The sequence below is a fragment of the Syzygium oleosum genome, unplaced genomic scaffold (genome assembly GCF_021117445.2).
Source record: "Syzygium oleosum isolate NSW1041296 unplaced genomic scaffold, Sole_v2.1 Sole_v2.25, whole genome shotgun sequence".
NCBI lineage: Eukaryota > Viridiplantae > Streptophyta > Magnoliopsida > Myrtales > Myrtaceae > Syzygium > Syzygium oleosum.
Genome location: NW_026607509.1, coordinates 861,327 through 887,397, shown reverse-complemented (window position 1 = coordinate 887,397; position 26,071 = coordinate 861,327). Strand labels below are relative to the sequence as shown.

General features: G+C 40.7%; 3 protein-coding genes across 4 annotated transcripts; all 3 read left to right on the top strand.

Moving 5' to 3' along the window:
• The first annotated feature begins 2,146 nt into the window (after positions 1-2,146).
• Positions 2,147-4,133, top strand: LOC130134915 (40S ribosomal protein S2-4-like). The gene is made up of 2 exons (XM_056302863.1): positions 2,147-2,877; positions 3,760-4,133. Exons 1-2 carry the CDS (start codon positions 2,221-2,223, stop codon positions 3,919-3,921), a joined length of 819 nt encoding a protein of 272 aa, XP_056158838.1. The 5' UTR covers positions 2,147-2,220; the 3' UTR covers positions 3,922-4,133.
• Positions 4,134-5,374: 1,241 nt separating this feature from the next.
• Positions 5,375-8,004, top strand: LOC115674871 (zinc finger AN1 and C2H2 domain-containing stress-associated protein 16-like). The gene is made up of 2 exons (XM_030597391.2): positions 5,375-5,775; positions 6,941-8,004. The coding sequence occupies exons 1-2, from the start codon at positions 5,677-5,679 to the stop codon at positions 7,733-7,735; spliced, it is 894 nt and encodes a 297-aa protein (XP_030453251.2). The 5' UTR covers positions 5,375-5,676; the 3' UTR covers positions 7,736-8,004.
• A 2,753-nt stretch (positions 8,005-10,757) lies between these two features.
• Positions 10,758-24,395, top strand: LOC115674660 (protein SEMI-ROLLED LEAF 2). Of its 2 annotated transcripts, none has more exons than XM_056302933.1 (20): positions 10,758-10,909; positions 11,287-11,616; positions 12,577-12,651; positions 14,711-14,826; positions 15,709-15,823; positions 15,931-16,059; positions 17,219-17,266; positions 17,829-18,025; positions 18,127-18,320; positions 18,416-18,708; positions 18,915-19,064; positions 19,150-19,572; positions 20,026-20,175; positions 20,979-21,054; positions 22,074-22,201; positions 22,426-22,626; positions 22,721-22,840; positions 22,946-23,071; positions 23,193-23,429; positions 23,768-24,395. In XM_056302933.1, exons 2-20 carry the CDS (start codon positions 11,470-11,472, stop codon positions 23,930-23,932), a joined length of 3,090 nt encoding a protein of 1,029 aa, XP_056158908.1. In that variant the 5' UTR covers positions 10,758-10,909; positions 11,287-11,469; the 3' UTR covers positions 23,933-24,395. The 2 variants fall into 2 exon arrangements, with proteins under 2 accessions (XP_056158908.1, XP_030452983.2); XM_030597123.2 differs by having other exon boundaries at positions 22,721-22,861.
• Positions 24,396-26,071: the final 1,676 nt, after the last annotated feature.

The following is a 26,071-nucleotide window of genomic DNA, read 5'->3' as shown; positions in this document are numbered from 1 at the left end:
AGTGTCGGATATATGACCGAGGGCAACTTGCAATGTGGGAAAATTGATTTTAGATAGGGAAAGGCCAAGCCTGAAAGAGATAGGCTTAGCCAAGAATGCGTACATGGTTTAAGCTGGGGATCTGCTGTTCGGTTCACGTACTTTGATCAATGGTTAAGGTTGAAGGCGACGAGGTTTTATCCTCTTATGTCCAAAATCTACAGGAGCAGTTAACTTCCGCTACAATCAATGAACAATGCAGTTTGAGATTAAGAAGCAAACTCTTAAAATTGTGCTAATCATATTTGCTCCTAAGCTAAGTATAGGGCAAACTAATTCAAAACTCTCGTGGAACTTTGGTTTTATGCGTTTGTTCTGAACTTTCATTCGTTACAAATTACTCCCCAAACTTTCATTTTGGTACGGTCCTTAATTCCTTATATTACCCAGCCAATGCACTTCTATTACTCAGTAGACCGTCGATAGCATTAAGTGAACGGTGATGAGAAAGAGGAAGTAACCTTCCGAAGCTCCTATTTGGGCTATTGAGTAGGGGTGATCGATTCCTGATTCGTTTCCGTCCCACCCAAGCACCGGGAACCGGACCGGATCAACCAGTTTGTTCCAATGGAATTGGTGACTTAGCAATTTCACATCAAAATTTCAGCAGCCTAGACATGATGTAGAATTCAAATTTTAAGCTGCAATGTAAATTATGAAGGTAATCATGGAGCAAAATCATGAGAATCGACGTTGCCTTTAGATCGGAACATAAGAAATGGAAGTTTCAAAACTCATGCATGTCGCCATATATGTTCAGACTTGTGTGCTCTCACGACTTGGTCGATAGAGCAAGACTAAACTGAAGAAGTATGTGAATTAGCACAATTCGGGTAATATAAGCACTAAATTTGAGGTCTGAGGCAATACTACAATGGAATCTCGAGCTTAAACGAACCAAGCCAATGAGAATCAGCTCCTAGAGGTGATTAAAGTCTCTAATCTAAGCAAATCTCCATCCACAAACCTCATCATTGCTCGCGGACAATGAAGAAGGCAATGCCATGATTAAGAGAGGTGCATAAGGATGGAACCAAACGCTAAAACATCGATCTACATCTCAGAGACAAAAATGAAGCATTCACATGTTGGAAACGAATGATCAAAATCTAAGAAAATGCAAAGACAACAGAAAATCGAGTGAGAAAAACTCATGAATTACAAGAAAGGGCCATTTGAGAGCAAGAGTCAAGTGAGAGCCTAGAGGAACATTTGAGAGTCGAGCGAAAGCTGAGTTGTGGAAAGAGTGAAGAGCAAAAGAGTGAAGCATGAAAGGCGAGAGGGAAAAAGTGAAGAGCGTTGACATCGAGCACGGCGTGAGGCAAAGTGGAAGGCGAGATTAGATTAAGGTTTTCTACAAATTTTTTATACATGTATATAATCAGTCCGATTCCCACCCTGAGAATTGGGAACCCAACTGGCACCCCATGGAACAGCTCAGAATTGTCTAGTTCGGTCCGGGCTATTCCCAATTCAGTCAGTGATTATGGATGGTTGTCCTACATCGAAGTTACTAAGGGAACAAAGAGCACTTGATGTTGGGTGGTTGTGGAATTCACTTGGCCCAAGTTTGTCATTCAACAACGTCAATAATTGCGCCTCTTTTCGAGCCCAATAGGCTAAATGGATCCTTGGGCACCGTTTTACATTTTCGATTCTACCCATTTCACCCCAAGTCCATGCATGCTCAATTGCTCAGTTCCCTAGTTCAGCAAAAAAAAAGAAGCAAGTATTCTCAACCCGGTTCGAAACAGTTTGGTTTGTGATTCTAAACCCTGAACAGGGCCGGTTCTAGTACAAAACTACCGAATCGATCAAGACCCGTTTCCAATTTTCAGAACCGACACCAGACCGGTCCCCATGTGAACCAGCTTTGAATGGGCCGTGTAAGGTTGGTCCTGACCTGTTTCCGATTCGAACCAGCCCGATTGCTCACTTCTAAATTATTATTTATTGGGGGTCAAAAGTGGATAATTTCAGAAGCACAGGGGTCGAAAGTGTAATTTCTCAAGAGTTATGTATAACTCTGCAACCAAACACTCCGAAACGCCCCCTACGAAACCCTAGTTCTCTCGCCACACACACACATATATATATATGTTCTTCCCGGTCTCTTCCCCATCCATCAAACCCTAGCTCATTTTGCCTCCGCACCACTACCCTCGCGAACCAGAGAAGGCAATGGCAGAGAGAGGCGGAGGCGACCGTGGCGGTTTCGGCCGTGGGTTCGGCGGCCGCGGAGGCCGAGGCGACCGCGGAGGCCGTGGCCGCCGCCGCGCGCCGCGCCAGGAGGAAGAGAAGTGGGTCCCCGTCACCAAGCTCGGCCGCCTCGTGAAGGAAGGCAAGATCCAGTCGCTGGAGCACATCTACCTCCACTCGCTGCCCATCAAGGAGTACCAGATCATCGACACCCTGGTCGGGCCGTCGCTCAAGGACGAGGTGATGAAGATCATGCCCGTCCAGAAGCAGACCCGGGCCGGCCAGAGGACCCGGTTCAAGGCCTTCGTGGTCGTCGGCGACAACAATGGCCACGTGGGGCTGGGAGTGAAGTGCAGCAAGGAGGTGGCGACCGCGATCCGCGGAGCGATAATCCTCGCGAAGCTCTCGGTGATCCCGGTGAGGAGGGGCTACTGGGGGAACAAGATCGGGAAGCCTCACACCGTGCCGTGCAAGGTCACCGGCAAGTGCGGGTCGGTCACCGTGAGGATGGTCCCGGCGCCGCGTGGTTCCGGGATCGTGGCGGCGCGTGTCCCGAAGAAGGTGCTCCAGTTTGCTGGTATTGAGGACGTGTTCACCTCGTCCAGAGGGTCTACCAAGACTCTCGGAAACTTTGTGAAGGTATGGTTGTTTTGCTTGTGAAGATTGTCATGTTGTATGGATTGGTTTTGCTATCTGTTTACACTTTGTGGTGAATTTATTAGGTTTCAGCTAGGTGTTTGATAAGTTCGGTATGCTGATGATAGCTTTTTTGTAGTCGAGGCTTGTGAGATGTTCAATTAGCTAGGATTTATACTTGGGAATAAGGTCAAGGCAAATCCATTAGAATTGGCTGATATCATCTGCTTTGCCCCGGTTTTGGAATTACTGAGGTGGTTGGTCCTGAACTCGTATAGCTTATCATCTCCATGAAAGCAAATTCAAACTCGGCGTGAGTGTGTGATTTTGACCTTGCCTCATGGAGACAGAAGAACAAAAGGATGGGGGAGGGGTTGAGGGATAATGGCTTAAATTCTGATGATGAATCTTGGGGATTAATATTAATATGATACTGCTTGTGCATCTATTTTCAATTTTGATTGTGCCTTCGGTTTTCTCTAATAGTGTAGGTTTGTACCATGTTAGTAAAAAATGTGTGCATTCGAAAAGAAGTAGGAATAAGTTTAGAATCTACTTCTTTGAAAAAAACAAAGAAAGAACAAAGAATCTAACCGAGATGGGTTGTTTAAGGTTGGCCTTTTTGGAGGAGATAAATTTTTACTTGAAATGTGCCTGCTCTGCTGTGCTTCTTTTTTAAGTTGATTGATGGTCTCTATGGCAGCCCATCAACTTGCCGATACAGATATTCAGTTGCATTTCCTAGCTTCTGACTGATATTGTTTATAGAGGTTTCTCAAATCCATCTAGAAGTAGTAGTAGTAGCACATGCACTATATTCATTTAACAAGCATTTTTTGTGTATTAAAAGTTAATTGGGTTCTAAATCACTCTGCTTGTCTGTAGGCAACCTTTGACTGTCTTCTGAAGACCTATGGGTTCCTTACTCCGGAATTGTGGAGGGAATTGCCAATCAGAAAATCTCCATTCCAGGAGTTCACAGATACATTGGCAAAGCCCACTGGGAAGCCACTCATTTTGGACGACGCTGAGAGAATTGATGCCTGAAGCTAGCATTTGGGTTGTTAAGAGTCTTTAGTTTTGTTAGTACTTATAATTTGTTTAAGATGTTATGTTTTTCCTTCTGAGATACCATGCTGCTACCCTTTTGGTATAACTGGGCACTGCTTCATCTATTGCTTTTTGTCTTGATTTTCATGAGGGTTGAAGACAGATACTGTGATAAATCTTTCAGAGATTCACATTAAGTTCTCGTTCAATTTGGGTCGAGACGTTCTTTCGTGTTTGTCACCACATCTTTTTCCTTTTGTGTCTTTCCCTGCATCTCCTGTCTTATCTATGAATAACTCATAGGAGGATATTGTATTCTTGACAGAAGCTACATTTGTTGTCGAAGTTGAACTCTCTGAAGGAGATAGATGCTGCTTGCTTCGATTCATTACCCTATGTTATCGCTGCGCGCTTCAAACTAGTAACAGGAGCCGTTGCCTTTTGGCCAGTTTTGGTTATTAGATCGTGTCCGCATCGGTCTTCTTAGACAACAACTCAGGAGGTGAAAACTTGTCAATGCGGTTGAAATAAGCAGAGACCCATGGTCGTTTTTGTTTCTCCTGGGAAGTGGTTGCCTTGGAAATTTTATTGGAGTAGTTTAGCATTCTACCTGCTCGTGCCATGCTAAATTAGTTTTGGCAAGGTCATGTGTGGCTTAGGTACCTACTCCATGCAAAGGAGTTGTCGCGGTTTAAACGAGGGATTGTCGTCATTGATGAGATGATGCGAGTTGGACGTCTTATCTCTTTTAAGATTGTGAATTACGTCAAGAGATTTCGGACGGTGGCAACTGATATCGAATGCCTCATTGCCGCAGGACCATTTAGTCTTTCAATGTGTAACCAGGTTTCGGCGTTCGAAGCCGGATCTGACTTGATGTTCTTGCTGTCGAGCGATCTTCACGTTACATCCTCATTGTACTTTTGACAACTCGAGAACCTCGAATCTGTCTCGTTGATCATAGCGGCTCCAACTACTAGAATCAAGTTTGAGATTCGATTTCTCTCGAACACGAAAAAACTTGCCTGGAAATCGACCCGGGAGTGACCTCATTGGTCCGACTCCAGGATCAGACCGTGCAGGTTGTGCATTCCTAATCTTAGCTTTTAGGGGCACTTTCTTCTTCTATTTTTACTTGTGTTGGTTAATCTTGGGATAATCATTCCAAAAGTCGTAAATGTATTATATAGCAATCAATTTAGTTTCAAATCTTTTGACGAATTGTCAATTTAGTTTTAAACTTGTGTCAATTTAATTTAAAACTTATTGAAGAGGATATCTAAATAATATATATATGACTTTTCGGATAATTTTTTCGGATGACTCGTGCTATTACCATTCGCCCAGGAAAAATATAGCGGGAAAGGAGGGGGAAAGAGAAGAGGAAAGCTCTCAGAAATCGGGTCAAAAATCTGGATTGTTTTTAGCGTCTCTCTCTCTCTTCGGTGCGGTACGGCAAAAAACAGGGAGACCCGGATTCCTCCAATCTGAGGAAGGACGACCGGGCCAACGACTTTCCGCTGTCGCTCTGTTTCGGTTCCCTCCCATTCTTCACGCGGATTTTTGGAACTCCTCGAGACCTCCCGAGTCGTCGTGTTCATCTTCTCGGTCCTAAATCCCCCACAAAACTCGCCGAATCGAAAGTAAGTCGCACGTTTGCTCTCGCGATTTCACGGCTCCTCTCTTCTTCTTCTTCGTTCCTCGTGAATCCTCGTTTCGGGTCCGGTGTCGGAGCGCTCGCCGAATTTCCCGATGGGGACGCCGGAGTTTCCTGATCTGGGGAAGCACTGCACCGTCGACGTCTGCAAGCAGATCGATTTCCTTCCCTTCACTTGCGATCGCTGCAATCAGGTCTCCTCTCCTTCTCCTGCTCCCCTTCTCCTCCCACCGCCGTCTCCTCTCTCTCTCTCGTTCGCCTGTTCGCCTGTGTACTCTTTTCTTTTTGTTTGTTTCGTTTTGGACTTTGGAGGGCTACGCGTCGGTGGAGATTGCGTCCGTCCGAGTTACCTGATTCTCTGGTTTAGGATTTTCGATGCTCCTTGGCTCATGTCTTGATCTTTATCTTGATTATGGGTGTGTGTGGAGGCAAAGCGAGAGGAGAACGTGACGGCGATTGTGTGATTGCCGGAGCTCGATGTTGGGCCTCTTTTGATTCAATTCATAGGTAGAAGTGTTAAGTCGAACTGGCAAATCTATCGTATTGGGTGTAGTTTGCGGTGTCAAATATTTGCGAAGAGGAGTGGATGATCAGGAAAAAGTGGGTCCGAGGTGAATCAGCTTCTTGCACGTCTAAGTTAATTTTGGGAGTATGAAGAGCTGCTTGCAGATATAATGTCTCGCGGATCTCCGTCTTGTACACTGGGCGCACACTGGGCGCGGGTTACCTCTTAAAGAGCGAAAGGGAAGGTTGGGATGTATCTAATACCTAGTAGGAAAAGGAATATAGAATGGTGTGCAATGGGAATGTGAGTGCACAGTGAATTTGTCGAATTGGTTTTGGGGAAGTGGGTACTTGTTATTCATAGGTGAAGATGACTCTGGAATTAAAATGCTGAAGCGGAATAAACGAAACTTTACGTGTTGAATAATGCGTTTTTATTCATATACTTTTATGAGCGAACTATTTGTTTTTAGCTAACAATCTCATGAATTTTGACTATTCGAGGTAGAACTCACCGAGTGGAGTAACTAGCTAGACATCGAAATAGAGATGATAGGATGCATCCAGCGTGAGATATCGTGTGCATGTCAAGATTCTCTGCAATCAGACGAGTTACCATGGTGCAGCTCTTAAGGTCCTTTGCTCGCTAGATAGTTGCTCTTAAGTCTAGCAGTATGTAATATGTGTTTCTTTCTCGTTTTGTGTTCTCCTCTTTGGATTAGTAACTAAAAACAAGATAAGTCCCCCTTTTCTGATCATTGCTTAACTGTTGCATTGTTTTCGTGAACTGGCCGCATTTATCACTTCTTTTTGTTTGGTGCATTCATCTGATTTATGAAATATATGTGATTGTAGGTATTTTGTCTGGAGCACAGGAGCTACATCAAACATCGATGTCCGAAAGCTGACAGGAAAGATGTCACAGTTGTTATCTGTCCACTCTGCGCCAAAAGTGTCCGGCTTAATCCCGATGAAGACCCAAATATTACTTGGGAGTCCCATGTTAATATAGAGTGTGACCCCTCAAATTTTGACAAAGTCACAAAGAAGAAAAAATGCCCTGTACCTGGTTGCAGGGAGATCCTTACATTTTCAAACACAATTAAGTGCAAAGACTGCACTCTGGATCACTGCTTGAAGCACCGGTTTGGTCCAGACCACAATTGCGCTGGTCCAAAAAAACTAGACACTACTTTCCCCTTTGTCAATTTTTTGAACAGGAGTAAAAAAGAAGTCTCAAAATCAAGTGGAGCTCCAGCAACATCTTCCAAGTGGACGGCGAGCATTCTGAATGCTGCTTCAACAGTTAGAGCCTCAACAGCAGGAGGCATGGCGAAATTGAGTAATGAATTAAACCGAGCATTGCAAATTGCAAAGGATGGGGTGGGGCAGAGTAGCAGCAGTGTTAGTGGTGGTGGTAGTGGAAGTGGAAGTAGGCAGCTAGAGGAGTGCCCACAATGTGGTGCAAAGTTTTCATCTGTCGCATCCCTCATAGAGCATGTGGAAAAGGTCCATGAGAGCAGCGGTAACCGTGCCCCTGTTCGAAAGGTCACAATTGATGTTTGCCCCAAGTGTAGTAGAGGATTTCGTGATCCCATTTCTCTTGTGGAACATGTTGAAAGGGATCACGGTGGTACTTCTACAGCTTAGTAAGCCATACTTTGTGACGTTTCAAAAGCAGCATGTCAATGACAGATCTTTGGAAGTAGTTGTTTTGTCATTTGTTTAATTATTGGCAAATGTTCAGTTTGTTTGAACGCGTCGGACCTATTTGTCTGAGGGCTCATTTGTGACTCTTCTGCAAGTGCATTGTTAACTGTGAGGAGGATGTACAAGGGGAAAGGTGGAGGTATAATAGATAGAATTTCGAGCTTTTTGATTGTGAATTCTTAAACAATCAAAAATCAATTTTATTTTTACCACTTTCTTTTAGTTATGCAAACAACTATTTGTTGTGGCTTTCTCTTTATTGATGGTTTTCTGTCCAATGAGGACATTGAAAGAGAGAGAAGCATGCCAGTGCACTCTTGCTGAGAAACAATTTTCGCCCAGGTTCTGTCAGATAGCGCCCTACTGAAATAAGGAAATGTTGTAATTTCTAGTATATGGCGATTTTACTAGCGATATGTGTCAGTATTCTGACAATTGAAGTTTGGCTTATGAGGTATGTCTGGGTACTAGTTAACACTATCCTTTATTTATGCGCAGTATTAGCTTCCAAGTATCTCGTCTTTCTGTAATAGAATGCTTCCTTGACAATACTTTCAATCGCATCATGAGAGAAATTTCTGGACCATGTTATCTCGATTTTCCATTGAAGTGCCCATTCTTCTCCCTCACAAATCTCAATTCCAGAGCAACATTGACATTTACGCATGCATGTTTACTGTTGTTTCTAAGCTCATTGCAGATGTGTACTGAGAATGCCTTTTCAGCTCAGCACCCTTGATTTGTTGCATACTTTAGGGAAACAGTGAAATGCACTCTGGCAGCTGTTTGGAATAATTCATACCCAAATAATTGTTACTTATGAATTGGATGAAGCTCGTTTTGACCACTCCACTGTCCGTCCTTTCTATCATCCTCTTCTCTGCCTGATTCTGAGTGTGGAAGCACTCAAGTGCTTCCAGTTGTGATGGTGGCTTTAATAGCTGGATGACTTTCTCACTGTCGACTCTTTTTGTAGTCTTGCACCTTCTTCTCCGGTATTTTCTGGCTTGAGTTTGCTTTAAGGAATAGCAAGCAATCAAACTGATTTGCCTTTTGAAACTCCTTCTGCTTTGAAAAAGGCGACGAGGGACGACCTCATCCAATGAGCTAGCAAGGCCAATTCGACTTCGGGCATTCGCATGCGTTGGGTCCACACCAGCCGTGCTGTCGACTGCACATATTGTCGGATCGAGGTAGCAGCAAGTGAAACGCGAGGATTTTCCTAATTCCGGTGTCCTACTGTAAATTGAATGGGCGGGTCATAAGGTGTGTACCTCAACACAGATGAGCAGCCTCCTTATGTTTGTTCACCAACAATGAAGGGATACCATTGACAGCAACAGAGAACGAACCAAGCAGCTTCTCAGGGAGTCCCCGCGTTGGGCCAGTCCATTGTTAAAATTTAGTCAACTTGAGTTTGAATTCGCAAGCTCGTCTCGTCCGAAACGACTTTATGAAAACGGCTAATGTGACTTTGATGAAGATCAGGGCATGTGTAGTGTCCAGAAACCTTCAAACGTTTCTTTACTTTTTTTTTTTGTTTCAGGAAAATAAAAAATAATAAGCAGATTTTTGGATTTTTTTATTAATTAATTAAGGGCTCCACACAGCTCAGCTCGTACCTCACCATGCACAGCATGCCATACCCTGCATCAAAAAGTCGCCATTTCTAGACAGCAACTTGAACGAACCGTGTATGAAAATGAATCTGACTTGCATTTATATGAAATGAATGCACAATGAAGATTGTCCAAATTGAATTCATTTTATCTTGATGTCCAGTGTGTGCTTGATGCACTGCATGATTTTCCCTGTTACACTTTGAAAAACTTTTATGGAAAAATTATGAATTAGAACTTCAACGGGACGCTGCTCACAATTTCAACATTTTAAATCCCCAAAAACGAAAAAAAAAACGATTGTTTACCAAAACAAGAAAAATTGTTTACCAAAACAAGAAAAATACTTTAGTGGTGTGTGACTTTTCAGTTAGACAAAAAAAAAGACGTCTATGTTCCGGGGAATTTTATGATTAAAAAGTGTATCTAGATAGATTTTTACTTTTCCCTATCTGTCTAATCCGAATCTCGTGAAAGATGCATTTTGATTCCGTCTTAACTCGTAACGCCCGAAATTTCCTAATTGTGACATATAAACTCACACATGATTTTCTTTTATAGTTCTTTCTAAAAATTCGGATGATATATTAAATTTCGGTCAAAAAAACAAAAGAGTTGGCTGAAGCATAAAACCAAATGACGTCGGCGTTATCCTCGCTGTCAGAGTGTCAACTGTCAAGACAGCACAGCCACACCACGACTTCGTTCCCGCGAAAAACTGACGTTAATTCAAAACGCCTTACCAAAGTACGATATTTTCACAATAAAAACCAAACGAAAAAAATAAGGAACAAAAAACAAGCAAAAAACAAAAAGTTAATACTACGAAAAATCTCAAGCCGATACATCTGTGATAAATTTACCTTTCGTTAGTTTCCGTTTAATTTTAACCATTAGATTACTAAGTTGGATGACACGTGGCAGTTGACGAGTGTATCCATTTGGGATTTAACCTCTATTTGTCAAGGGTGTATCGATCTGCGATTTTTCGTGATATCGATCCAATTTAACGAAAATTAATGGAGTGTAAATTCATTACAAATGTACCGGTTGGGGGTTTTTGATGGTCAAAAAATTAGTTCGAAGTCAATTCATCATAAACATATCGATTTGAGTTTTTTCGTGGTATTAACAAAAGAAAAAAAAAACACAAGAATTCTCTCTGCCCAGTAAAAAGAAAAAGAAAAAAAAAAGGGAATTCATTTTTGGTCGGAAGAAAATAAGAAATCGAGAAATCCGATGTGGTGGGCTCCCACAATGATGGTCGCGTGAGGCCCACACATGTCAGAAACCGTTGAATGCCTGCGTTTATAGACACATTCTCAAGCGCTTCGGCAGGCGCTCATTCGAATATAGCGAGCGAGAAGAGAGAGAGAGGGAGAGATTTGCGGTGCCACATTTCGCATCGCAGGGAGACGATTTGCAAAGAAATTTCATGGCAATGGGTTCCGAGGATTTCCAGCCTCTCCGCCTGCTCCGTCCGTGATTTCCCGAGGTATCCTTCTCCCTTCTCTCCCTCCCCCTCCCTCTCTGTCTCTCGTTCTTTCTTCTTTCCAATTTGGCACCCACATTCGATCACCATTCTTGTTTTCTCTTTTCCCTTTTTCCGATGACGGGTTTTGTTGTTCATCTGTCGATGCGCTGTCTCGCCGCGTTCTTTTGGTTGACTCGGTGTGATCCTATGCCGGGTCTTCGTTTGCTCGTCCCCGTTTTGCCGAAATCCGCGGACATTGTGCTCGAATGGGTTCATTCGTTGATGGGTTTTTTCTTTTTTCCTTGCTTTTAGCTTTTCTGGTTTTCGAAATGCGGGAATCGGGCATTCGTTAGGGGGGAGCTAGGAGTGACCTTAGATTGGTGATCCTTGCATTGCAGGCTGGTTTGCCTTTTTGAAGAGGTGACGCGTTCCGTTCCGGGGGCAGCCTTTCTTTCCCTTCCTGCGCGCCCCGCGGTACAGGCTCCGACATCTGTTCCGCGAGGGAAAGAAGGGTTGTGTGTGTGGGGGTCGGGGTTTTCTTCGAAATTTCCGGAGGCGATTGCGCGGGGATTTGAGGAAACATGAGTGTCATTTCGGGCCTGATCTCCAGGCGAGTTTTGCCTGTTTGCGGCAATCTTTGTTTCTTCTGCCCGGCGATGAGGGCGAGGTCCAGACAGCCTGTGAAGAGGTACAAGAAGCTCATTTCCGATATATTCCCGAAAAACCAGGTTAGTGATCTTCAAGCTCGGTTTCACTTTTCATATTATGGGCGTCAGCAATTGGTGGTTTTGCAATTTATTTGCTGATTAAAACTTTAAAAGAAGCTTGCGGGGCTTGTTTAAATGGAAGCATACATGGGTTTTGGGACAATATATGACTTAAGAATTCAGTTGGTGTGGTAAAATTATCCTTTTTGATCAATCTTTTGGTTTCTTCACTAAGTGAAGACAGGGCCAGCATCCCAGCAAAGGGCTTACTAATTATTATTTCATTTTCGCTCTGTAAGAGAAAATCATCACAAAAGGTTTGGTAAGCAAGAGCAGGAGGAGTCTATCATTACCTAGACAGCACTTATGCTGCTAAGCAAGCTTCAAATGGAGAAACCATTATCTCTGTCAGTTGCTTTACTAGAGGCTATAAGCCACGTGCTGCAAAACTCAACTTTTGATTAACATTGCAATCATCATGAACAAGATCAATCCTGACGAAATTGAAGTGATCTTGTTACAGATTGACAGATGTCAGGATAAATCATTGAGATAATCTGGAACTATAGAAGATACTCTGGTCGTAATTGCATCCACGGGGTTGCACATCTATGCTCTTGAATGCGTACAGGCAAAGATGAGGGAATGACCGGTTTGAACTGATATTAGGCCTCTTCGCCACAGTACCTTATTGGCCTCCTCTTACCACAGATATTAGTGGCTCCATCGATTCAACTCTTCATGTCAGTCCTTTTTGAAATTGAGCATGGTTTCACTGCACTAAGTGGGACTTGCCTCTGGAGTGCTCATATGTATCCTAACACAGTGAATAATTAGTACAAAACAAGAGCAGCAAGTGCAGGAATGCTACCTTTATATATTTTAGAAAGCCAAAATCTTTATAAGCTGTCGATATTCTTATTCTGTATTATGCTTTCTTCTATGTACTTTCTAAACGGATGTGGCTTTGTATTGTGACAGGATGAAGAGCCAAATGATCGGAAAATTGGGAAACTGTGTGAATATGCTGCTAAAAATCCTTTGCGTATACCAAAGGTACTGTTGTGGGATAGATAATGTCCTGATTTGCACTCTTATTTATGATCAACTGTGCTGAAAATGACTGGGCCACAATGTAGGATATATTTCCATTCACCATTGTTGATTGTTGGGTTGACCTGCTTGGATCGAGTTTTTGGTCAACTAACATCTGGTTGTATTGCATCTTTGACGAGTTCATTTTGTTGTAGAAGAGCTTTGCGCTTTGAATATTGAAGTTTGTTTCATACTTCAATGGAAATTTTGTATCTTGTTATGGAACCTCTTCTTTCAATTGCTCTACCAATTGTATCCAGCAAAAAGAATTAGAAATTTTTTAATGATTTTTTCTGGAGAGTTAGATGGCCATTTTGAACAGGCCTCTGACTTGGTGTGGACCCTTTCAAAATTACAGCGTGGAAGCAGGAATATAGTTTGCAATGAAGGGTGGGGGGTAATCCTTTTTAGCCCAAAAAAGCAAAAATATTGGAGGGTAATCCGAAGCTTCTGATTTTCCAAAGTTCCTGTCCAGTGGAGCTGTAAAACTGAAAACTATGTTGACCCAAAGGGCTTTGAGATTGATGTTTATAGGTATATATGCCTCTGAAAAACTCACATAGAAATTAGACATTGCAGCTAAGGTGGCCTTTGATCAGAAAATATCAGGGCAGATGTAACCAATAAGAGTTCTTGAATTGTTTGATGAAAAATGGGTGAAACAATGACTTGTGAAAAATGCCATAATCTTCCAGCTAGAAGAACCTTTAACTCTGGATGGGGGTCCTAAATTGAACTCTTAGATGTAATTAATGTTCCGAGGTAATTTGGCTGCTTGATGATTTTTAGAATCGGGCTCTGGTTCCATCGTTGTAAAGATAATCAAAGCAAGTGGTGTCACTGTGGACAAAGTCAAGAAATTGATCTTGCTAATGTAATGTCTAAAGTCTGTAATGCCATGGTTTCCGTATGTAGGAGAGTTAAAGGGTTAGGTTGCATCTCCGTGGTTGTGAAAACTCAATGATATTCTCAGCCATCAGAAAATGGCTAATTTTTTAGGGAAAACTCAACAATTCTTGACGAATTTAATCGCTGTGGACTATGACTCGTTCAGGTGCCAAGCATGTTGACTTGTGTAGGAAAGGAAGAGCTTTAAAAAGTTGATGCTATGCTCCCTCTTTTTATCCTCTGGCAATCACAAAAACTGCCATGTAATACAGTCTGAAGTTTAGAAGATAACCGTATCACATAGGAAACTGAAGGTCGAGATACTTGTTGGGCCCACATTCTGGGGAATCGGCAGTTCATGTATACATGGGGTTTCAGCATGGCTAAGGATAGAGAGAAAGTGCAAAGGTCATCATTGATATAAAATATTCGATGTTGGTTTTCCTAGACAGCCATGCTATACCAATCTTAAGGAATAAGTACAATATTTTTTTGAAGTCAAACCGTCTCATTGGAAAACCTACACTTCCATCAAGTCAAGTTGAGTTCTTATAACCACAAACATTGTTGAATACATCTGAAATTTTTTCATGATAAAAATGGCAAATTTGTTATTACACCTATTAGATCGACGAAGTTAAAGAAATAAGGGCTGACTCACTTGATGGGGGCCAATCTTTTTGAGGTGTTGTGTCTAAGTTCAGGTCTCTCCATCCCCTTGTCTGCACCTTATATGAAAATATCCCATTGACAATTTGGAAAGAAAAAAATGAATCATTCTTCAGACCTTGCGTTGGTCATTTTAGGTTTTCGAAGTAAACTTTGTGCAGGATAATTAGTTAAAATTTCAAGGTGCCTCTCATAATTTTTTCCCTCGCCATTTATGCTTCATTTGATATTGTTCGAAATCTTTTTTCTTTGAACATGTGGACTAATTTGCAAATCTCCTACCAATTTCTTCTGCTTATTAATTTTATTTAAATTCGGCGCTGACGGGAAAAGTTCTATTTTTCTTACTGTTTATGTGTTTCTGGTAATTGGTTTATAATAGAAGGCTTACTAGTTTGTTTAGAAAATGCTAGACTTTATGCTTTGTCTTTTCATCTTGGTGATAGTTGCTAATTTTGAACAGATCACAAGCACACTTGAACAAAGATGTTACAAGGAGTTGAGAACTGAAAATTTTCGATCTGCCAAGATTGTCATGTGTATCTACAGGAAATTGCTAATTTCTTGTAAGGATCAAATGTGAGTTTGCCTTCCCTCAATACGTATTTGTTCTTTCCGTATGGTTTTCAAAGACATCACTCTGTAATGATATCTTAGTACAGGGTTCATGTACCTGTATCAATGGCAGATGATCTGACCGTCAAATTACTATTTTAGTTGTGGCCCTCCTTGCCATACTGGGAACAGTTCTCTGCAAAAAATTTTGTTCGTTTGGTTTTTGTATTTTTTTTTGAGAGTACCATTATGGAAGTAGGTGTAACTGTTGAGTTATATGGTGGGGAACGCTATCATGCTTGTGCAGCCAAGTCTCAGGGAAAACATTTACTGAAGGCATACTATATGAGCAGGATCGACTCTGGCATTTCCTGCACAAAAACAACAGATCTGTCAAGTTATCTAGTGGAAATTAGATTTTTTTTTCTTAAACAGTGGTTTTGTGGCTGGATTGGTGCTTAATAGTTGCAACTTAGAGTTTAGTTAGTAAAGTATAAGTTTCAGCAAATAAATTGTTGTGTATTTAAAGAGACCACAAGATAAGGAGCTTTTTTTTCGATTCTTTTATTCAACTGTGAAATTTAGTCATAGTATTTATGTTGGGCTGCTTGGAACCTTGTACAGCGACTGAAAACATTCACCCATAATACTCTTCAGCACTGATTTGCAAACTTGGAATAATAGCTTTCAAGTGAATCTAAAGCAATTAAAGTCTATGGATGTGCTCCATGGTGATTTGCTCTCCATTTGTTGCCTCTTATAATTAGCTCAAAGGAATGGCTTATACCATTTTGCATATTTCACGTGGCCTTTTTTCTCTATCTCCTGATCAGGATAGAGGCAGAGTCATTTGTCTTATATCCATCGACTATGTGTGTGCTGTCTAACCTTAACATTATGTTACAGGCCTCTGTTTGCAAGTAGTCTACTAAGCATAATTAGCATTTTGCTGGATCAGACAAGACAGGATGAGATGCAACTAATAGGATGTCAGAACCTTTTTGACTTTGTAAATAATCAAGTGAGTTTTAATGGTGGATATGTAAACTTTCCTTTTGATTGTGAATTTTACTCGTCGAGGTCTTCATGTGAATGTCCAAGTTTTTCATAATTAATTTGATTTTGTAGAGGGATGGCACCTACATGTTTAACTTAGAGGGCTTCATTCCGAAGCTCTGTCAGTTAGCTCAAGAACTTGGCCAAGATGAGAGAGCACAGCATTTGCGTGCGGCTGGTCTACAGGCACTTTCTTCTATGGTATGTTCTTTTGTTCCAGTTACTTGCATAACCTTAAAGTTTCATATGACCTTATATTTGTGGAGAGAAATAGCTAATGAGATAAAGATACTAATGGTATATTAACCATCTTGTATCTTCTGATCGAATGGAAAGGGGAGAGACAGAATATTGTAATTCTGTTCACCACAGAAACATGGGTACAGCTCTCTTCTCTCTCTGCCCGACCCCCTCCCTCCCCCAATCATTTCAGTTTGAGTCATCATTAGAACTTGGTTATGAAGCTATTCCTCAAGCAGGAGTTGATCCGATAGCATCATGGCATTAGCTCCCTCTCACTTAACTCATTGAAGCTCTCTTTTGAGAGAATATAAAGTGGCAAGGGACCATTTAATGTCATTTCAGTCTCCAATAATTTTAGATAAGCACTCCATTTACCTTTGAATTGGTTTTATGATTGCATGAAGAAGTTGCTCTTGCGCTGTGAAGGCAAAGGGCATCCTCATATCTTTGAATCGTCTGGTGGTGGCTTGTTTGAGACAGAGACACCTTGCATTGTGGGTCCATAGCCTCCGAAACTTCCCATCTCTCTGGCTGGTGAATCAAGGACTGCGGGAGAATGTGAAGATTTGTGACATGAGACCCTAGTCCCACATAGATTTGGAGTGAAAATGCTGTACGATCTCTAGGTAGCACCCACTCCATATAGACAAATGGAGTGCTCTTTTAAGGATTTGGCCCAACTGAGCAATTTTATGGACCATTTGGCCTTGAATCAAGTGACTTTGAAAAATGTTCTTCTAATTCATGTCTGCAAAGGAAGAATGTGGTTTGTGATTGAACTGAGAGGAACAAGGTTTGCACTTTTTAGAGCTGTAACTATTATTGTAGTCTATGAAGGAAATAGTCTATTGGGGTAATTCGAGGATAGTGTAGACTCACAAGGAGAGTGGGATATCTAGAGCATTGTTCAATTAGATTTGTAAAACATATGGATGCCTGATCTGCTTGTAAGATATAATATTTTATTTTGGACTAACAGGGGATGTTTAGCTTGTAGCGGTAGTTGCATTATATGCATTCTTAAGGTTTAAGTAATCGCCTTGCTGTTCATTGGTTTTAATGACCATTCGAGTATTGCCTTGTGATCTGCACACTAAACTGACGTATTCTTGTGCAGATCTGGTTCATGGGTGAATATTCACAATTTTCAGGCGAGTTTGACAATGTGAGTATATCGAAGTGCTTTCTCTTGACTGTTGCCTGAATAATTTAGCAGATTCTCATTGCAATTCCACGTTTTTCAGCATCTGCACGAAGTTCATGTCTTGATGATGACACTCTTATTCTGGTGAACAGAAATCTTGCTTTTGTAGAACGCTATACATACTTTGCACCTCAAAGATGCTGAACTTTAGATCACAACTGATGCTAACAAAAGCTTTGGATCACAGTTTACACATCATTGCACAACTATGCACCTTAAAACAGCAAGCCTAACTATGCACCTTAAAACTGACTCACGATATTTCTTTTTTCATTAAATGTCAATATTGACTATTCCCTCACTCTACACATTGCAACTAAAGCTTTGGATCAAACTATGCTGACCAGCATATGACGATCCTCAAAGGTTTATTTCTGTTAGAGTAATTGATCTCTATGGTTTAAATACGAAATCTTCTTAGCATCTTTGCCATATTGCAAATAACAATCGGCAGATTTAACTACAAACCTGCAAGTCTGTTGCCATTACATATTTACTTTCTCTTTTCCCTTTCACTATTAAGGTGGTCTCCGTGGTCTTGGAAAATTATGGGCATGCTAAGAAAGTCTCTGAAGACCCAAACAAGCAAGGTTCTGAGAATCGTTGGGTACAAGAAGTGCTAAAACATGAGGGTCATGTCTCCGCATCACCAGAAGTCACAATGAGGGTTCCTTCTTGGAAGAAACTTGTTAATGACAAAGGAGAAGTAAATGCGACAGTGTAATCTCTCATGAAATGGAATTGATATTACGCATTTGCTTTTGTCATAATTTGTAATTAATAACTGTCTAGAATTTTACTTCTCCTTTTTATGCCAATAGGGATGTGAAGAACCCTTGCTTTTGGTCCCGCATTTGTGTTCATAACATGGCCAAGCTAGCCAAGGAGGCGACCACAATCCGGCGTGTATTAGAATCATTGTTCCGTTATTTTGATAATGAAAATTCATGGTCTTCAGAACATGGTCTTGCTTTTCCTGTCCTGAAGGACATGCAAGTTTTGATGGAGAGTTCTGGTAATTGGATCTGTTAATTGCAGTAGAAACCCATTGCCAATCTGGAAACTTACTTGTTTGTTCATGACAGATCCTGTTTTTATTTTTCCTCACAGGTCAAAGTACACACTTTTTGCTGTCCATACTAATCAAGCATCTTGATCATCGCAATGTCCTTAAACAGCCCAGTATGCAGATTGACATTGTTGAGGTGACAACCTTCCTGGCTCAGCATGCAAAGGTTGAACCCTCAGTAGCCATTATAGGTGCCATAAGTGATGTCATGAGGCATCTGAGGAAAAGCATACACTGCTCGCTCGATGATGCTAATCTGGGAGCAGATGTAATTAAATGGAACAGAAAATTCCAAGATGTCGTGGATGAGGGTCTGGTCCAACTGTCTCTTAAGGTTCTATTCTCTAATTTTTGCGCCCTCGGTTTGGTCAATTTTTTTTGCTTGCGAGGCTTGCTTTTCGTTTCATTTTTCTTTCTCAGCAAATGCTTATTGACCTGTTTTCTGTGCTATTCGCAATACTTTTATAGCTTTTTCCTGGACAGATAATGATGAATTTTGTACATGATGTTGGGTTATAGACTACATTGACGTTGTGACAGGTTGGAGATGCAGGTCCAATACTTGACGTTATGGCTGTCATGCTGGAGAATATCTCCACCATTACAGTTATAGCCAGAACAACAATTTCTGCTGTTTATCGCACTGCCCAAATTGTTGCTTCTCTACCAAATTTGACATATCAGAATAAGGCAAGAAGTTAAGTTTAAGTATTTTCATTTTTATGTCTTTGCCGATTGCATCTTGAGAAATGATGTTTACTTCCTCCTCTTTTAGGCATTCCCAGAGGCTCTATTCCATCAATTACTGCCAGCTATGGTGCATCCAGACCATGAAACAAGAGTTGCAGCTCACCGCATCTTTTCAGTTGTTCTTGTTCCATCTTCAGTTTGCCCCTGCCCATCTTCTGTAATTTCTGAGTCCAAGAAGGGGCCAGACCTTCCTAGGACGCTTTCAAGAACTGTCTCAGTATTTTCATCTTCTGCTGCCCTCTTTGAGAAGCTGAGAAACGAGAAGCTTCTGGCGAGAGATCATGCTCCTCCGGATGATAAAGAGAACAGTGAGGGAGATACAAGAAATAACAACATTGGGATGCTGAGCAGATTGAAGTCAACTTACAGTCGAGCATACAGCATCAGAAATCCTTCTGTACCACCGAATATAAATGGAAATCCTCTGAGCAAATTAAATAAGGAACTGGTGAGTCTCAGAGATGCATCTGTCAGTTCTCCTGTTGTTTTTGTTGAAGGGTAGCTTCCCAATGCCAATTTATTGACCACATGAAATTTCTGAAGCTAAGAAACTCGAGTTTGTGCTCTTATCTAATCAGTCCTAGATTGATGCTAAATGACAAATCTTGGCCACCCCATTTTTTGTTTCACTGAGTCTTTCATCTTGCTGCTTTCTGATGCAGAAGTATTCTTATCTCTAATAAATCGGACCAATTTGTCAATATGTTGATAGATGACTATGATCTAATTTAGCATCATTTTCTCATGTATGCAATTCTAACTTTTAACTAGAGATGGAAATGGTATTTTCTCGTATATCAATTTGGTCATTTTTGCATGGTGAATAATATTTTTCTTTAGGCGTAATAATACATATTTCCTATATGCATGAGATGACAGTTTTAAGTTTTTTGGACTTCAGGAGGCTGTTCCTCTTAGGTTGAGTAGCCGCCAGATCACACTTTTACTTTCATCCATCTGGGCGCAGTCTATTTCCCCAGCAAACATGCCTGAAAATTTTGAAGCTATTGCGCACACATACAGCCTTGTATTGCTGTTTTCTAGAGCCAAGGTATGATTTAGATCCAGTTCTCAAGATTGTATAGCGCTACATGTCATGCAAATGCATTCCTTCTCATCATGTATATTCACGTTGTCACACCATTGAAAGAAACACTGCAGTTCAGTTGCATGAGGATCCACGCAACCAGCCCCACTTAATGGCAAAAAACTTTCTTTGTATTGTGGTTGTTCTCCATGATAAATGACTTGGATGTTATTTTTACCAGTTTCACAATACCAGATTGTGGTGTTACTAAGTTAGGATTGTGTAATCTTGCCTGTCAAAATTTTTTTTCTCTGTTTATCTGAATGCTACCTTTGTAAGGATTCCATGTAAAAGGATGTGTGGAAAGATATCCAGAAAAAGGGAAGTGTGGCATACTTAACATGATGAGCGCGATTTGGACCATAAATTTCTGGTCATTTACTCTAGGAACAATTCAGCTTTTCCTACTTTTTTCTTTTGGGACATTAGGGGCAGTCTTAGGACATTTGGACATGGCAAACAAATTGAATCAGGTTTTGTTCCACATCAGGCACCTTTGGCTCTGGGATGTTTGATTGGGAAAAATTTGTTCCTTTGGTCATGTTCGACACATAATAAACTTAGCCTTAACAGATCGGTGATGCGGTTGCATATTTTCATACTTTGAGTTTGTGATGAATGATTTCATGTACAATGCCAGTCAATGTAAATGCTTGTTGTAACTGGCTAGAAAAAATGTAAATGCTTGTATTTTAGTACTTTGATGGTAATATTTCGATGAATAAAATTTCTTGACTCTGTTCCTAAATATTTTGTCTTGCCTGCAGAATTCCAGCAATGAGGCGCTGGTTCGAAGTTTTCAGCTCGCCTTTTCCTTGCGTGATATTTCTCTCAAAGAAGGAGGTCATCTACTAAATTTCTATTTTATGCATTATTCATGGTTTTACCGGACAAGGATTGATGTTTCTTTTCCTTTTGTGATGACATTCAGTTTTTGCGTGCCTAGTACTGTGAATGATTGTTCTTGCAATTGCTGATGTCAATTAAAGGGACTAGTGATGCAAAGATAGGCTCTCTATATTTCAACCAAATAGTAACATGTAATGTCACTCAATATGTTATGTTAAGCCAGGTTGATTGAAAAATGACAGATGCTTTAAATGTGGGTTGGATCCTGAACCACCTGGACTACATAAGAAAGCCTTTTAACGCATAACCATCAATGAAGCTTTAGAAAAATTTTCTTTTTAGGTTCTCTTTAGCATGCAAGAGTTGTATTGTTTGATTGACTTAATTTTAAAGTTTTCCAGCAGTGTAAACTGCTGGGCAATGTTTCTTGACTTGCTGTGGCTTTGCTAGCTTTGATTTCTTGAAATGTTGTTGATTTTCCCATGCCTTACCATAATAAGATTCAAAGTAGAATTACTTGATGTCAATTTGATTTGAGAATTGTGTCCCTATGAGGCTGATCATCTCTTCATTGCGGGATGGGAAATGCCATAGCTTCAGGTTCCATAACTTATATGATTTCTATGTTTAAAGCTGATAATTTCAGTCTCAGCCAACTAATTTGACTTTGCATCAATTAATAATTCTTATTATTAATTTCCTGAATTGAAAAAACTGTAGATGTCTGTGCCTATGCTGAGATGACAACAATCATTGTAATCAGGAGGTTCTTTTGCTTACTTCAGGTCAATAAGTTGAAAAAGAACGAAAAGAATACTTTTGTCCATGTTTCGTATATAATCTGAAAGACAAGTTAAGATACCACAGTAATGGCTCACTGTAACTTTTACTAATCGCAAAGATGCTGACATAGATTATGCCATTCTAAAATGTTGGATTTGGACGGGCTCTACTTCCAGTAAAACATCTGCTATATCTCACTCTAAATCTGGCTCATACGCTTCATTCTGCAGGACCATTGCCACCATCACGTCGGAGGTCCCTTTTCACGCTGTCTGCTTCAATGATCATATTCTCTTCAATAGCTTACGGAATTGTTCCACTTGTTCATTGTGCCAAGATAGCACTTACAGAAAGAACGGTGCGAGTTTTATTTCAACCCCTCGATGATCTTTATCTTGCAAGGAATTCTCCATGCAAAATGAATACATTCCCTTCTATCACATATCACACTCTTATCGTGGAAATACAGGAGTCTTCGTTTTTTCAAAAAGAGATTCTTTACATTTTCCTCAAGTGTCCAGTCAAGTTGTCGGCAATAAGTAAACTTTATTAGGTCTAATAATCTTTTTGTGCTGGAATCAGGCTGATCCGTTTCTGAAGTTAGTTGAAGATCGCAAGTTACAGGCTGTAGGCACTGGATCTGGACATCAAACCAATGTTTATGGATCGACAGAAGATGATGCCGCTGCCGTAAAATCTCTCTCTCACGTTCAGTTCACAGAGGATCAAGCAAGCGAATACTGTGCTTCTGTAATTTTGAAGACTTTGGGCAGCTTGCCGGAAGTAACTTCTGGATATCCTTTATCACCTGAATGTTATTAGATGCATTGTATATTGAATTTGGCATATTGCTTGAGCTCCAACATCTTTTATGCAGCCTGAGCTGTCCACCGTTAGGGAGCAACTTCTCAGTGAATTTTTGCCTGATGATGTCTGTCCCCTGGGGTCCCAATCATTCACGGACTCTCCATGCAAAGTATATCAGCTTGAGTCGAGAGCGAGCGAATCTCATGATGATGTAATTCGTGTGGCCAATTTTATTTACTTTCTTTCTATATAAATGACATTAACATCAATTTCTGTTTTTCTTTTTATCCAAAAGCCTCCTTTATTACCTGTGGAAGATGATGCTTTTGCGGATTCATTTGAAAGTCAAACTAAACAGAATTATGAGGACATTGCCGGGGGCGTACCCAATCTCTTGAGCATAGATCAACTTCTAGAATCTGTATGTGATCTTTATTATTACTTAGCTACTACTATGGAATTGGCAGTTATTGATTCTGCAAAGTTTGAGTTTTGAAATAGTTTTTCCTTACATAATGTTGGTTTGGTTCTCCAATTTTTAGGTACTGGAGACTGCACATCAAGTAGGGAGACTATCTGTTTCAACTGCCCCAGATGTGCCTTACAAGGAAGTGGCACGGCACTGTGAGGCACTTCTCATAGGAAAGCAGCAGAAAATGTCCAACTTGATGAGCGTCCAGCAGAAACATGAAAGCTTGAGAAACTTAAATTTGCAAAAGAATAATGATGTGAAGATGGGATCTCATTTCCCTGCGGAGATGGGTACTCAAAATCACAGGGTAAGTGATTCATAATTTAAGTACCATAATTTGTCTGCTTGTGTTTTTCGTATCCATGCCTTTCCCTGGTGCCTTCTTTCTCTTTTGCCTTGTGTCTTCTTTCTACAAGAGAGAAGCCACAAGGCAAAGGCATCATGTATTAAGCCAAAATGGGCAGCACCGCATTATAATGTACGAGGTCCCCTACCTTTGCTCTGTAGTTCATTAAACGGTGCTACATCCACAGCCTCAGGGTACTTGATTTAGTCGATATAATTTCCGAGGTCCCCTACCTTCTCTGTAGTTTCTTTTAGAAATGCCAGCTTCTAACATATTCAACCGACAAAAAACCATTGCAGGCTGGCAATCCTTTCCTGGATAATGACCATAATGCCAATATGCAGAAACCAACAACTAGCACTGCCGCATTATTGTGTTCGACTGAATACCAGCATAACCCGACCTTCTTCAGACTACCTGCGTCAAGTCCATACGACAACTTTTTAAAAGCTGCAGGCTGCTGATCCTTCAGTAGTATGAAGACGACATGGTTTAGGATAGATGGCGCACTGGCATAAAGCTAGTGATGGTCGGACATAGAGCTCAAAGACTTCGCGGGCTTCAAAGCATTCGTCGCCTAGTTATGGTACATCCAATCTTCTCGGAATGTAGGAGAAGCTGGTCAAGGTTCAACGATTTTGTCACTCCATATCCAATTCTTTCATTCTTTAATTGTTGCCCAGATTGGGGGGACATTCTCATGATTCCTTTTCCTGAAGTGTTGGTACCACATCTGGGTTCACATACAGTCCTTTTGTTGAATGCTTTTAATGTGTAAATAGGGCTTTCAGTTCTCTCTCCTCTCTGTTGTTTTATTTTTTCTTTTTCGTATTCGGATGGAGATGTAGGCAAGTTTGGAGGCCTGGAGGCAAATGACATTCTCCTCCTAGATTTAACATCTGGAAATCCTTCTACCTTATTACTAAAGACGTTGAGTCCATCAACTCCATTTGACTGCCAAGAGCAAGCAGAGTAGCTTTCATTAGGATCGTGCTGAATGTTTGATAGTTCATTCCATTCTCGTGGTTAATACTTTGGAGCATCTTGTCAATGTAATATGGTCGATTCCAACAATATCATGAATTTCAATCCTACACCGTTTTGATTCTCCCATCAATACTCATCATAAAACATGAGAAAATATCGGCTTGTCTCCGAGAATCTCGTAATCAAAAGTTTTTCTGTCATGAAAATTTATAAATTCTCAAAAATCTCAAGCTAAACAAACCGACCACTCCTCTTTTAATCTTTATTTCCGGGCAATCGACGAGGCTTAGTTGGAGTAAGTTATCTATTCATGTTTAGTTTTCTAAAAAGAAAACAAACTTCTTAAATCTCAAATTTTTTAAGTTTAATTGTAGGAGATTGGGAGGGAGTACTTTTGTCGTTCCGTCGTTCAATTCAAAAGAAAGAAAGAGAGTTGTACCATCAACCAAGAACCTATTGTCCATATTTTCAAGCAAATCTTGTCAAAAATGAATGAATAACTTTTAAGAATACACTTAAAAATAATTTGTAATTTTAATAAAGGAAAGGAAGATTTTATGTGGGTTTAGCATAACACGTGATTAGCCATTTCATTTTAAGTCGAAGTAACTTTCAAGATACTTCTAATGTGGATACATAAATACTTGACTAGGTTTTTTTTATAATATTTTGAGGTAACTTTGACTACGCTCAATTACTTTTTCGATTGAAAAAGTGTGGTCAGTAATTTTTACATTGCCCGGTAACATCTAACATGTGATTATTAATTTTATTTTAAATATAAGTGAGACGCTTCGATATTCTTGATTAATTTTTAATGCAGAAAAGTGTCGAGGTTAACGCGGTTAGTAACGTCCCGTTTACTAATAATACAAGTGATCAGTGGACCTCACATGAAGATGGCTACGGCCACCTTTCATGGGCACGGGGACCATGGAAGAAAAAACCAAGAATCGGGTTGCCTGTCGCAGCAGCGAGACACGCGCGGCAATAAGTATACCGCGAAGGCTCGAGAAGCTATCAAGAGAAGAAACTTGAAGCAGGTTGCGTTCTGGTAAAGCCATCTTTCTTCTTCACGACATACCTCGGAGCAAAGCTTTAGGAGGTCTGGTCTTAGGTGAGTGAAAAAAATGTCATCTTGTGGTGCCCGAGCATGTTTTCTTCTCATTTTTCGTGTATTTATTGATATGGGTTTCTTCCTGGGATATCTTTTGGTTCGCTTGGAAGCTCTCTGTTTGGGTGTTGTTGGGAAAATGCAGGGAAAACTTGGGAAGGTTTTTGTTTTTGGGTTTGAGCTACTTTGTTTTTTATTGGGTGTGTGGGGGAGAGGTGGAAATCCTAGTTGGTTTCACTGAAACGCGTATGAGCACTTGCTGGGTTGGCTTACTTTGAGATTGTGGCAGGGATGGTTCAGTAAAGATGAGGAATTTTGGAAATTAGAAAGTGTTGTGCAGCTGTAGGGACTTGGATATTAGAAAAGAAGAGGCAAAATTAAGTTGAGGATAGAGATCGGTCCTCAAGGTGAGTCAGACCTGGTTGTGTTGCGATCATCTAAAAAGTGGCTCCATCATGGTCAATGATATGATAATGTGTAGCAATTGGCATGAGATTGCAGC